This window comes from Panthera pardus, unplaced genomic scaffold (genome assembly GCF_024362965.1).
Source record: "Panthera pardus isolate Hobbes unplaced genomic scaffold, ASM2436296v1 HiC_scaffold_24, whole genome shotgun sequence".
NCBI classification, from domain to species: domain Eukaryota; kingdom Metazoa; phylum Chordata; class Mammalia; order Carnivora; family Felidae; genus Panthera; species Panthera pardus.
In genome coordinates, this window is record NW_026526810.1 from 98,595,518 (window position 1) to 98,609,879 (window position 14,362).

The window sequence follows — 14,362 nt, forward strand, 5'->3', positions numbered from 1 at the left end:
GGTATCTGAAAATCCTAGCTGCCAATTATTGCTCATCACCTCAACTTTAATATTTCATGTTTGCATTTTGGAAAATACTCTCAGGTTTTATCTAGAGAGCTCTGAAAGCTCAAGAGACCTGGCCCCTATTCAAAAGCTCAGTTTCTACTAAGAGCAATATTTTTAGTGACTGCATTTTTCATTTGTTCAAACGATGAAGTGTAACTATGGGCAGATAAACCAGGCTCCCCATGTAGTCCATCCTCCTGTTTGGCCATGCTCCCCCACTGAGGGCCCATCCTCTCTACCTCCTCCCCTCCTTCCGTTCTGTTTTAAGACAGCACTACGTTATCTACCCAGAGGATATTTCTAGAGTTCTTACAGTGCTTATCTAATTCTGAGAATTGAGAGGGAAAAAATAAAGTAGCATTTGGTTTGAATTTAGAGAGCTTACAATGAAATCTTATGGCTTTCCTACTCTTTAGGAAAAAATACAGAAAAATACTGATTTTTCTAGTTAAGCTTTGATCCCAAAATGTGCTCCTAGTCAGGTATTCTATTTACTGATAAAAACAACTCAACCACAGGGAAGTTTTGTTTTGTTTTTGTTTTTTTTTTTTAATCTCTTTCCTAAAGGAAGAAAAATTAGTTGAACTAATTGAACATGACAGTCTTGGGGGGCCAAGAATGTGAAAGAAACTAGCCTTTCTTGGATGGCTGAGGGCAGAGGCTGAGGCAGAGCAGGACTCTGAAGATGTGAACTCTGGTCACAGGCTGATAGGCATGGTATAACCCTGATGTGAAGACACTGCACTTCTACGCTTTCCCCCCTTTGGGACAGGGATTTGTAGAGACAAGTTATAGCCCAGAAGACCCATTAACTGCATTAGAAGAAAGCCCAATACGGGGCGCCTGGGTGGCTCAGTCGGTTAGGCAGCCGACTTCGGCTCAGGTCACGATCTCGCGGTCCGCGAGTTCGAGCCCCGCGTCAGGCTCTGTGCTGACAGCTCAGAGCCCGGAGCCTGTTTCGGATTCTGTGTCTCCCTCTCTCTGACCCTCCCCCGTTCATGCTCTGTCTCTCTCTGTCTCAAAAATAAATAAACGTTAAAAAAAATTTTTTTTTTTAAAAAAAGAAGAAAGCCCAATACATCCCAAGGGCAAGAGTGCTCAGACTGTAACTGACACCGAGGCCAGGAACCAGAGGCTGGGAAGGGAGGTTGGATGTGCAGCCTTTTCCCTCCTGTCCCCAAAACACAGGCATCTTTTCACCTTTTAAGGGCCCGGTGCCCTAAGGTCTTCATTCAGCTTACTGGTGTGGGTGAGCCAGGGAGGATTTACTGGGTCTGGCCCAGAAGCCACCTGCAGCAGCATCTACAAGGCTCATCCAGGACTCAGAACTGTCCCCTCCGTTACAGGAACTGAGGACACCTATAGTACAGCTTGCACTCCGGGGCCAACAGCAGGGGAGGGGGTGACTCTGACAGTCAGTGCTGAAATCCCCCGGGCTCACAAGCCAGAGTCAAGGAGACAGATTGGGGTGGAGTTGGGTGGCATGCAGCTGGCAGGACTATTGCCTCCCTCTGCCCTGTTTCATTCATCCTTAGTACATGGCTTTAAAAACAACTCCTCCTCTTTAATGTTCATTCTAGTCAGATTTCCCTAGTATAAAAATGCAGAGGAGGGCACGTTATAAGACTATTCATGAACTTGTACCCCTCAGAAAGTTGGCCCTTTGGTATGAAGCTTCCAGAGACCGTAGAAATAAAAATCCAAACGCCCTAGCCCTGACTCTGTGCTATTTACTGGCCATATGACCTTGGGCAAGTCACTTTACGTCTTAGAACCTCAGTTTTCCCACCTGTACGTAGAGATTAATTACACTGCTCTGCCTTCTTCACAGGGTAGGGAGGATTAATTGTTGCTTACTCCTTAAATTATAAAACATTGTGCACATATAATGGATTATGATCACTATTAGTAATAATTAAATATAAAATATGAAATATGTGTATGCTCTATAAATTTATATTAAATATGCATCTTAATTCATTAGTAATAATTAAATATAAAAGCTCAATACAGCAAGTAAGTGTTACAATAGGGATAACTGAGTTTGCCTTAGAAATTCACCAGAAATATTAGCTATTAGAAGCCAGGGCATTAAAGAGACTCGGAGACATCTGTCAGGTCCCAGAGACTTATCACCCAAATGCCCAGGAGCTGAAACAGAGTCAGAGGGAAGGAGCCCCGTGAGAGACTGGGCAAGGACTGGCCCAGCTGGGGTACTCACTTGAAAGGGTGGCCCTCGTCGGTTTTCTGCACCGCTTGTAACACAGACTTGTAGATGCGGAAACTGATGGTGGCTGAGAGCGCGGCAAGAGCCAGGTAGGCCACGACACTCACAACGCTGAACTGGGTCAGGGAGAAGAGCAGTAGCAGGAAGCTCCCGAACACGATCCCAGTCTGCTTGATGTCCCGCCAGTAGAGCAGGTCAATAGCTGTGGGGAGGAGACCAAAGCCACACACACACTTAGCACTGGCAGAACTGCCGCGGGACTCATTCCGCGGAGCCGTGGTGGCCGCAGGTCCTCACCTCGACTCAGGATTCCCAAACACCAGCGAGCAGACACAGGGCTTTGGCCAGGGCACTGGCTGCCATTGTGTTTTGCTTTGGAAGACTCTTTTCCGTCCCTGAGGACAGTTTATAAATTGCACGTAAGAAAAGGCTGGTGAGTCTCCAGCGACCATACCTCTATGAGTGCATCTCGCGGGGCCACACCATCTGTGACTCTGAAACAAACCTCAAAGTACAGAGGACTCTAAAGTACCTGCTCCGCCTCTCTGGAAGGTACTGACTGCATGCATCTTGATACCCTGCTGACAAGGTTATGTCTTAATGGTGGCCTGGAGATGTGCACAGCAGACATGTGACTGTTCCTGCTGCTCAGAAAGGGCAGGAACAATGAAAAGGGAGGTTTCAGAGAAGTGGTACCTTCAGAAGCATGGCGACAGGTCCAGAGACCCCAGCCAATGGCAAAGTTTTCTGAGTAAAGACACGGCCTGCCACCAAAGCCAGCAAAACTGAAAAGTTAGTAGCTATCTCAAGAATCCTTGAAGCTGACACTTGGATTAAACCATTTTGTACAACATAATTTATTCACTCCTATTATATGATTTAAAAATACGGAATACAGCTGTAAAAATCTAGATCACATCTCTCACTCAGTTATTTCCCTCTTTCGCTTACAAACAAAAAACTGAGTTCAAAAGAACAAAGCCACAGTGCTTCAAATATGGTACAAAATGTAAATATTTTCCATATTCCGGTCACCAGATTATGAAAAAACAAAGAAGCCTTGCTGGAGAATGCATGCAAATTTATTCTCCAATTAGGCAAGTTACAAATGTTTTTTTGAATTGAGATACAATTGGGACGCCTGGGTGGCTCGGTCAGTTGAACATCCGACTTCAGCTCAGGTCCTGATCTTGAGGTTTGTGAGTTCAAGCCCCACATCGGGCTCTGTGCTGACAGCTTAGAGCCTGGAGCCTGCTTCAGATTCTGTGTCTTCCTCTCTCTGCCCCTTCTCTGCTCAAGCTCTCTCTCTCTCTCTCTCTCTCTCTCTCTCTCTCTCAAAAATAAACATTAAGAAATTTTTTCTAAATAAATACATTGAGATATAATTGACAAATAACATGGCATAAGTTTAAGGTGTACAACATGTTGATTGGATACATTTAAATATTAGAATAAGATTGCAACCAGAACATTAAACACCTCTATAATGGCACATAATTATCATTTCTTTTGTGGTGAGAACATTTAGGATCTAGTCTCTCATCAATTTTGACGTTTATAATACAGTATTGTTGGCTACAATCACTATGTTGTGCGTTAGATCTCCAGAATTTACTTACCTTCTAGTTGTGAGTTTGTACCCACCAATCAACAACATCTCTCCAGTCCCCCGACCCCCTAACCCTGGTAACCACCATTCTACTGTTTCTACAAGTTAGGCTATTTTAGATTCCACATATAAATGAGATTAAATCATATTTGTCTTTCTCTGTCTGACGTATTTCACTTAGCATAATGGCCTCAAGGTCCATCCATGTTGTTGCAACAAATGGTTTTTATCGAATGTTACATGAATACATTTTCAGAAAGAGAAAATGAGACACAAAATCCCCATCTCACACCCGAATGAAAATGGCAGTTGCTTATACCTCCAGCTTCATGTGCGGTATACCCAAAGGCAGCTGGTTTACTAAAGGATTAGATATCAGTCATTTGCTCAGAGGAAAATGGAAGTGACCAGGTTGAAGAGAGCAGGAGCTGCTCCCATCATACACAGGTATGCAGCTAGCTGAAGGAACAGTACTGAAAAGGTCACATAGCCTGTGACAACTCTCTGACGTTCTAGAGGGGATATAAGGAGTGTTGCGGAGCCAAGTTTTAACCCTCCGCAACAGTTTTACCTCAGGCTGGCTGGAGAGGAAATCAAGGACTTAAGGGGTGGGGTGGGGGCTCTTTTATAACAGGCTGAGGATACCTCAGCAGTGTGAAGCTGGAGGAGAATTTACTTTTTTAAAAGTTTATTTATTTTGATGGGGGGGGGGGGGAGGGACAGAAAGAGAGGGAGAGATAGAGAATCCCAGACAGGCTCCACATTGCAGAGCTCGATGTGGGGCTCGATCTCATAAACCGTGAGATCATGACCTGAGCCAAAATCAAGAGTTGGATGCTTAACCGACTCAGCCACCCAGGCGCCCCGAGAGAACTTCCTTTTGAGCTGATCTGTCATCCATCTCCACCGACTCCATATCCACCATGACCTGGTCCACCAATGACATTAACACACAAGATTAGAGTAGTCTGCCATTTTGTTGGGCAAGAATTTGTTCTTACAACACTTTTGTGATGTAGGAAGTAGAGGAGAGAATCACAAGCATGTTTTGGTGTGAAACAAAAGATTTTTCTTCTCTTGAGTGGGGCTGGTTCTACAAGTAGAGTTCCAGGGGCAAAGGAAAAGCACTGCTGCTCTAAAGCCCCTCTCTTCTCCCAGGCCCAAGCACCAGTCACATGGACTGACATTCTACTATTAGAAATTCACTGCTTTAGGTTAATACTTTTTATCTTTTTTTTTTTTTTAAAGAAGGGGATAATACACTGAAGATGAGCTCACCGTTAACAACAAAATTCAAATGAGTTTACCAATTGTGTTTTGTTTTAGACGAGTTTGTTGAGACAAGAGCACCAAAGTAATACTCCTTTTCAGACAGAGAAGAGGGACCGATCTTTTGGAAGACATGACAACAAGAAACCCCTGGGCCTCTGAGGGCAGGTGATAGAAGTGGGAGAAGGGATGTTCCCAGAAGCCTAGCGCCCCCCTGTTGCTGAATGGATCTGGACTAACACATTGAGGGAAGTCCAGACCAGCAGGGCTAAAGGTCCCTAGGGAACTGAAGCCTCCTAGCATTTATTCTGTTGGGGAGGTGGGGGGAGGGAAGGAGAACAAAAAGACTAAAACATCACCATTATCTGCAGGGTTGCCTCTTTTACGTTTTATTCATTTATTCAGTATTTATTGAGTAAGAACTTTATTTTAAGTGCCAGGCTTTGTGCTAAGTCCCAGGGATATAAAAATCAATGAATTGTTAAAAAAAAAAAAAAAAAGAAAGAAAGAAAACCCACCCACAAATAAGTCGTAATCTTCTATTTCATGACACCCCTAGACTCACATGGCAGACACGTTTAGAAACAAATACATTATAAGACAGAATGATTTGTGCTAAAGGGGGCACTCCTTAGTACTAGAGAAGGTGGGCTTACCTACCTCTGAGATGATGTGAAGTGGCATGGGAGACCCTGCGAGAAACTTTCAGGCAAAGAAAATATAAAGTTTGGTATTATCAAGTGAACCCCCACTTGATAAGTCACTTAACACTTGTTAAAAATGGTGTACCCTTCTAGAAAAGCCTTCTCAATCTCTGGATACCTGTGTAAATAGCCAAGAATGGCAGGCACCAGGTAAGGGCTTTATGTGAAGAGACTATGGGCAGAGAGTGTGAACTATCAACTAAATTAGTTTGGTGTAGTCATTACACAGCAGGTCTTTCCATCAACGTGTTAAGATTGTTGGAGATTTCTGGGGTATCTGGGTGGCTCAGTCGGTTGAGCGTCCGACTTCGGCTTAGGTCATGATCTCATGGTTCATGGGTTCAAGGCCCGTGTCGGGCTCTGTGCTGACAGCTCAGAGCCTGGAGCCTGCTTTGGATTCTGTATCTCCCTCTCTCTCTGCCTCTCCCCCTACTCTCTCTCTCTCTCTCTCTCTCTCAAAAAAATAAAAAATAAAAATAAAACAAACAAAAAGATTGCTAGAGGTTTCTAATTAGGAGGTTAGCAAAAGATTCATCTTACAACATCAATGGGATGTTTATTCTGAGTGCTTTTCTGATATCATAAGCTATTTACGTAGATTCTGAAATGTTCAAAGCATCCTCTGATACTATCTCATTTACACCTCATAGTCAACTCTGCTGGATAGGTCTACGTATAACAGATAAAGAAGCTAAAAGTTAAGAAACTTGTGTACTGACTAGTTTATGAGTTCAAACCCTAAGTTTGATGCTTTTTCCAGAAGAAAACAGTTGCCTCTCTCGCATTATATGGTTATAGGTTAAACATTCCCCAAAGTATGCAAAATTAATTTGAGCAACCTGATTTATTTAAATCTGCTTCCAGGGCTAGATATTGAATGTGAAAAAAAACTTTTAGGTGACAACATGTCATTATCAACAGTAAATAGTTATTGGCCATCTATTCATCTAGTGAAACCAAGAACGAAGAGATCATACAATTCCGTTCCTGCTTTTAAGGGACTTAAGATCTAGCTGGGAAGACTGATGCTCATTTACAAAATGCTGAATCAGTACCAATACATTTTGTGCTGTTGGAAGTGGCAAAAGTTGAGTTCAGGGAAGGGACGGTGCTGGAATTGATGAAAGAGGACGTGGGATGGTTTGTGAATGTAGTGAACAATTTGTTAAGGAGATGGAGTGGATAAAGGGAAATATTATGAAGGATTAGTCAACAAGAAGGGTGACTAATTAGCTGTGGGAGAAAGGAGGAAGAGCTAATTAAGGGTGAAGGCAACATTTCAAAGCTGGGTGACTGAGTGATTAATATCACTGACAAAAACAGGAAATCGGAGTGGGAGCTGGTTTGGGATAAAGTGGACACTTGCTTTTAAACCTCCAGGTTCTAACACGATGACATCAAAAAAGGGCATTTTGACACAGTCTAGGGCAGAGATGGGATAGGGATCACAGGTGAGATGAAGCTGACAGTTACAATACTTCCTAAATTTCATAAAGCTTAAAAACCAAATAATTTGTGTTTTCTATAGGCTTTGTCACAGAAGCCCTGAGTTAAATGGTCAGTAATATCATATTCCAATGATATTGAGATGAATATGCACAGTAGGAAACTGGAAACGCAAGACTGAAATTTAGTAAGGAGGGCTGAATATGAGTAGAAAGCACGATTGAGGCCACGAGAGTGGAGGAAGCCCCCATGACAGGAGAGACTAACAAATGCAACTGAGAATGAAACCATAATTTAAGATTCAAAGAAATAAATGGAGCATATCAAAGGAGTCCTGTCTGAGTGTCAGAATGGGTACCCCAACAGTGTAGGTTATGGCAGTCAAGAAGAAGGAAACTTCCCAGGACAAAAGGGTAGACTACAGTGAGGGGTGCTGATGACCTAACAAGGGAAATGATAACCGAGAAAGGACCCTGGATTTGGAGACTGGAAGGTCACTCATAACTTGGCAGGGAGTATCAGCAGTAGTGAGGATGGAAGCCATATTGTAAAGGGTTGGATAAATGGTGGGAAGTTCAAAGTAATGAAGAAGATGGCAAATACAATGGTAGTTTGGGCAAGTACCAGCAAACGCAAACCTTTAGGTTGAGCAAAGCCTGGGGATATTAATAGAAAGGGAGGAGTGAGGATCCTGGAAAGAGGGGAGATTTGGCTGAGCAAAGTCTCAGAGAAGGGGCAAAAGGATGGGATTAGCCATAGCTCTTTGTTTTCAAAGAAGGGAGAAGAATGAAAAGAATGGGCAAAGAGGGAGAGACATTTGGGGAATGTATGGGTGTGGCTACAAATATGTGTTGAGGTGGGAAGGGAACAACATAGAGTGACGTAAAGTGGCTTGAGGTAGATTTACTCAAATCCTGGAAAATGAGTTATGAGGTCTTCTTGAGACGGAGGAGGATAAGGATGGGGCTTGAAGAATTTAGGAAAAGTCCAAACCTGCCTTGTTTAATACAGTAGTGATGAGCCACATGTGGCTACTGAGCACCTTAAATGTGACTAGTCCCAAATGAGACGTGCTGTAAACTACCTATCGGATTTCAGACTTAATCCAAAACAAGGATGTAGATTATACATATAATACTTTTTATATTGATTTTGTTGTTGAAAGACTAGTACTCTGGATATGTTGGATTAAATATATTATCAAAATTAACTTTATCTGTTTCTTTTTTACTTTATTATTACTATTATTAATTTTATTTATTTTGAGAGAGAGAGAAAGTGGAAGGGGCAGAGAGAGGAGAGAGAAAATCCCAAGCAGGCTCCACACTGTCAGCACAGAGACTGACATGGGTTTCAAACTCATGAACCATGAGATCATGACCTGAGCTGAAATCAAGAATCGAATGCTTAACCGACTGAGCCACCCAGGTGCCCCTCTTTTTACTTTTTAATGAAGAAGCTACTAGAAAATTTAAAATTTCTAGGTAATGACTCACATTATATTTGTATCGGACAGTGCTGATCTAGAAAAATACAGTCTAAATTCAGAAAGGAATCAATAAAAGGACTGCCAGAAAGTAAAGAGGGTTTGGCTAAAGTCAAGGATCTCTAGTGAATGACAAGCAGCCAAGACTGTTGGAAACTGATGCGCTGGGGGAATGGCAATGGCTGTGTGTGGTCAGAGTGACAGCAAATGGCCTGTGATGATTCAGTAGGAAGGGTAGGAAGTGGTGAAGTGTGATCAGAGAAGAGAATTTCTGTGTTCCAATCTGCTGTGTAAATGATGATTTTTCACATTTTAATTCTGCTCAGAGTGATGTAAACTTGTGTAGGAAGGTTATAGCAGCTGATCCAGAAAAAATGGGTATTTGAATAAATTTTCCATAAAACCAAAGTAAAAAAAATATAAGTAACTCTATAACTGCAACAAATTAACCCCCATAGTTTTTGGTAAATTACTGTATTGCTTTGTCAATTGCAAAAACCAAAGTCACTTTGCTAAAAACCAAGGAGCAATGCATTGGCTTTGAAATGAGAGATCAGTACATCCTATCAATTGATAAATGGACTGGGCTTGGTGATCTCATCTTAGTCCCCAAACCACATGTGGGAGAACCCACTGCAGCTTGCCTGGGGCTCACCTAGAACTAATTCAGTCAAGGGTGAACTGGCAGATTTGGCAAATTTGAAGATTCCTGATTTCGAATGCAGAAATCAGAGCTATCCTTAATTTCCATAATCCAATCAAGAACAGAAAAGAAAAAATAGAAGTGATCCAAGGTTTGAGTTAATAGCTAAATGGAAATAAAATGCTATGTCAAACTTCTAGAGAGAGAGCCCTTAGCTGCTGCCCAAAATGTTTTGGTTGAGGAAACCATTTTAAGTGTAGTCAATTATATGATCCAATAGCAGTACAGTATTCAGAAAGTTTATTAAAAATGTACGAAATGAAAGGCAGTGGTGCAGCTACTCATATTTTATTTATAAGGCAAAATGTGGTATAAATGGATAACAATGAAATGGCAATAAATTGTGCACAATTATCTGCATTATTGCACCATATTCTTAAATGTGTTTATTTATAGTCCATCTTGGTCCAGTAAAGATTTCAGGCAGCACTGCACCACTTGCTATGTGATAAGTAAGTGCTACTTTATAAAAGGCCAAGGGAGAAAATCCTGTATATAGATAGTATCAGCATTTCATTGAAAGGACTGTTGAAAAATTACATGCTGTTGACTTTACATTTTAGTAAGCTTCCAATAATTGACTACAATACTTGACCACCTTCTGAAAAGGATTAGAGGCTCAAAAAACCTCACTTCTTTACAACCCAGTGTCCAAAGCAGTGACAGCCAGTTTCTCTGATTTTCACCTCCTTTTTCAGGCCAACAAAATATCACACCATAAAGAGCTAACAAAAAGAAACAGCAGTAACTTTCCCTACTTTAACTTTCCCTCGTTTGCCATCAAACCAGAGAAACATAATGGGAACTGATGTCATACAAGACATTAAACATGCACGGTGACCTTCAAAGATGACATCTCCTAGTCAACTACTCCATGAGTTTCCTTTGCTATGAAATAGGCTCCTACATATATTTAAACTTTAAATGGTAATCCAGAGGGAAACTGCTGGAAGAGACCTTTGCTGATAAAAACACCTGCAGTGATTCCATTTTCCAGGCTCTTCCCTGTCACTGCTTAAATGCAGTCAATATGACTGTGAAGAGAAAAATGCCAATACTATTATTTCTGGATGTTTAAATAATTCAGCAGATGTTTTGAATGAGTAGATACATTACACCTGGCATTCTGTGTAGACAGTAAAAGAACAGAGCATTTAATCCCCATGCTACTTCTAACCAGTAGGACCACATTCTCCCTGTGCTTGGAAATGAACACAGTGGTGCTCAGGCCCGTTGTCACCTGGATGGGGTAGAATTGGCCAGGAAATGAAACAGCAGGGGCCAGTATTGAAGACAGTGTGGCCAGATCCTCCTGCTAAATCTTTTAGCAAATGGACTCATTTGGAGGGGTCTCAACAGGGCAACTGGCATCAAAAGAAGAGATGACCATATGGAGAGAAAGATAGGCTTTGGGCACACGGTAGCTGAGGGAAGCACACAGAAAGATTTGCAAGGTAGTAAGTAATGGATGTCCTCATGTGCTTTTCCTTTCTTTAAGCTTTCTGACTTGATCAAAATACAAAACTGTTCATTTGGTTGGTGGTAATCAGTCACAATTGTCTGGGCCCTTGTCTGGGCCACATCTTAAAATCCTTCATTGTATTGGAATAGAAAGAACCATGGAGGTAGACAGCTATTGCTTCTTTATAGACACGCACTATATTTAAAATTTTTGACCAAAACCATAATGGCAAAATGTTTTTTGAACTAAAAAGATAAGGCAAAGGTATGCTCTCTCATGGTACCTCTGTTCCAGTCGATAAAACATTATGTCCACCTTAATACTTGTTACCACTATATTTGATCTTGAAAGCGAGACATACTCATTGCAAAATGGGCGGAACTGTTAATAAATTCTAAAAATTAAAGCTTGTTACATTTGTACTTTTCATCTGTTCAAAATTAACATCAGTTTGGGCAAAGAGCTTGTAAGGAGTGCTTGAATTATAAGACAACTTCACTCAGATTTAACTTAAAAATAGAGCTTAAACATATAGCTAAACAAATAGCTTAAACAGAACTCTACTTCTAAGTTCTAAAACCTCTAGCAAATTTCTTATTTGGAATATATGCTATAAATTTGGAATACATTTACAATGACCAAGGTTTTAATGTAATTAATTGTCATCTCGACAAAAGATGGCTTTTAAAGGATTATTAATGTCTAATTCTTGACTTTCAAACTGTGAGCTTAATTATAAGGCAATCCTGTTTCTTTGAACGGTTGTGTGTACTTTCATAAGAAATGGAGAGGTGACAATATGTAAATGTTAATACGTGGCCAAATGCGTACACAACTTAGGAAATCAAGTTGAGAAGGATGGGAAATTTTGTGGTGATGTACATTTATTTCCAAAAAGAAAGGTGATATCCTGGGAGTTATCCACCTATGTTAGCTTTTGTTTGCTGGATTCAGTGAATTTTAGGATTTAATTCTATTGTAAGGTGATTTAAAATGTATCAATTACTTCATAGATTCTGTTCCCAAAACGTATTAACTAGTCTAAATATGAAAGAGAAATGAGTAAAGAATATCATTTCAAACATAAGGAGAAAGTGGGAGAGAAGGAGGCAGGGATAGGGAGGGAGGGAGAGAAACAGAGGGAGAGAAAGAGGGAGAGAGAGGGAGAGGGAGAGAGAGGAAGAGAGAAACCTTTTAAAAATGATTAAGAAAGGGGCCTGCTCATTAAGGATCGACTAGGAATCTGCAATCATAATCCTAATGCTTTACTCATAGAGTATCAGGAATATTTTTGTTTTTTAATTATTTTATTTTATTTTAGAGAAAGAGAGAGCACATGCAAGCGCGAGAGACGGGCAGAGGGAGACAGAGAGAGACTCTTAAACAGGCTTCGTGCTCAGTGTAGAGCCTGATGTGCGGCTCAGTCCCAAGACCTTGGGATCATGACCTGAGCCCAAATCGACTGACTGAGCCACCCAGCACCTGTGTTCTTTTAATGAACTAAATATTAATTCAGGGAAATCTGAGAAAAATAATAGATTTGGAGATGTGGATTTAGATCACCATTTTTGTCAAGTTTTTCTCACTTGTGATGGGTCTTCCTCTAAAAACAAAGTTAGACACTGCACGGAGTCCATCAGTACAGTCTAAAACCCAAACATGAAAGTAAAAAATTATCCTAATCTATTGATGTATCTCATAGACTTTTTCTTAATTTTAGGAAGGAATAGCTCATACAGTAAAGAAACATGTATCTGAAGTTCAGCAATTCTCCGAGTTTTGTGTCAGTTTCTTCCATTAGATTACTTCAAGTATTTTTTGAGACACATATAATCTTGTTTCATAAAAGCTGTTTTTGTTGCCAACCCAGTCCTCTAGCTTCACGTTACACGGTATGGAGATACTGGGCAATATTCAGCAAAATATTAACACTGATTAACTGTAGGTGGTAGGACTTTGGGTGATTTGCGGCTTTGATTTGAACCTTTCTTTGTACAAATGGAAATTTTCATAATGTGCATGTATCACTTTTAGAGAAAAATAAAGCCATCATTCTCTCCTCAAACTTTGGAATATTCCCTTATAAAGACTCTCTTGAAAATAATCATACACTGTGACAAAGTAGAGTTTTATTTTGCAATGGAGTAGTAACTACCCATATTTGGTATATTATCTGTATAATGAGTTTTCTTTCATTAAAAAAAAAAATCCCCAGATCCCCAGCTAAGCCAGTTTCCCCACTGGATCTCATTACAATCTGCAGAGAGGGAGTGTGCAAGTGTAATGCTTATGTTGTAATATTTGTACAGGATTCTAATGACATTGAGCCCAAATAGAAGGTATTTGATAAAAGGTGCTAATGATCTGCCTTTATGTATGTATTATCTTTACCAAATGCCCTTTTCAAAATACAAGCACTTCTTTCAATTACTGTAGCTAAAACAGATATTTTTTTTCTGTGTATTCTGGGATGCTTGGCTGTTCTGAACTAGCATCTTTCAGAATGGACCACCATGAATAGCATTTCCCCAGAACACTGCAGACCAGCATAAAATATTTTATTTTATAAAAAACCAGAAACACTTTTAGTGTTTCACCCTTTATTAATATTTTACATGCTGGGAAAGCTTTAATTACAGAATGCTGCAACACAGAGTCAAGTGGGAGTTGAGCAGGAGCCCCAAACAGGTGACAAGTATTAACCCCACTGTATTACCAAGCATCCTGCCAGATGAATTTGTTGAGTACAATGATATCTGGAAAAAATTATCTTTAGAGCACGAATGGAATAATATGGATGAAGGATTTTGCTCAAACTTTATTCCCCTGCCATAGTACCATTTGGATTTAGGCAGTATAGTAAAGTCATTAAAAGCACAGGTTTCAGAATCAGACTGCCTTGTGTTTGGGACCCAGTTAAGCCCAAGGGCAAGCCCAAGCCCTCTCTGCCTCAAAACCCTCAGTTTCTTCCTCTGTAAAATGGGAGTCATACATGTAACAAGCATTTAGGATAGTTACTGGGACATAGCTAATATTTACAGAGAAATGTGGATGATGAGTTGATGATGATGGTGAGGATTACCATAATAGCATAAATTGGTCAAGATCACTGAAATTTTGCTGTCTGTAAAGGGAGAAACTATGTGAAAATATCTCAGCAGGAGTACATGAAAGTTCACTCTATAACTCAGCATGAGAAAAAGAGGTGGAGTGCTGTCACGGGAAGAGTTCTGGATTTGAAGCAGTCACCTTTTCACCACTCAATTCACCACTTATCAAAAAACCTTGGATAAATCACTTATCCTCTTTGAGCCTCACGATGTCCAAGAGTAAACTGAAAGTTCAAATGAGAAGATATGTGGCAAATGAAAACTATGTAAATGTGATGAGTTACTAGGCCCACAAAAT

The 14,362-nt window shown here is 40.6% G+C and overlaps 1 protein-coding gene across 2 annotated transcripts in view; it reads right to left on the reverse strand.

Annotated features, from left to right (window-relative positions):
• RTN1 (reticulon 1) overlaps positions 1-14,362 on the reverse strand; it is a 227,166-nt gene that overhangs the window by 7,933 nt on the left and 204,871 nt on the right. For both annotated transcript variants that reach the window (XM_019451653.2, XM_019451654.2), the window contains one exon: positions 2,270-2,477. In XM_019451653.2, the coding sequence (XP_019307198.2) occupies positions 2,270-2,477 (208 nt within the window). The remainder of the gene's footprint in view (positions 1-2,269; positions 2,478-14,362) is intronic.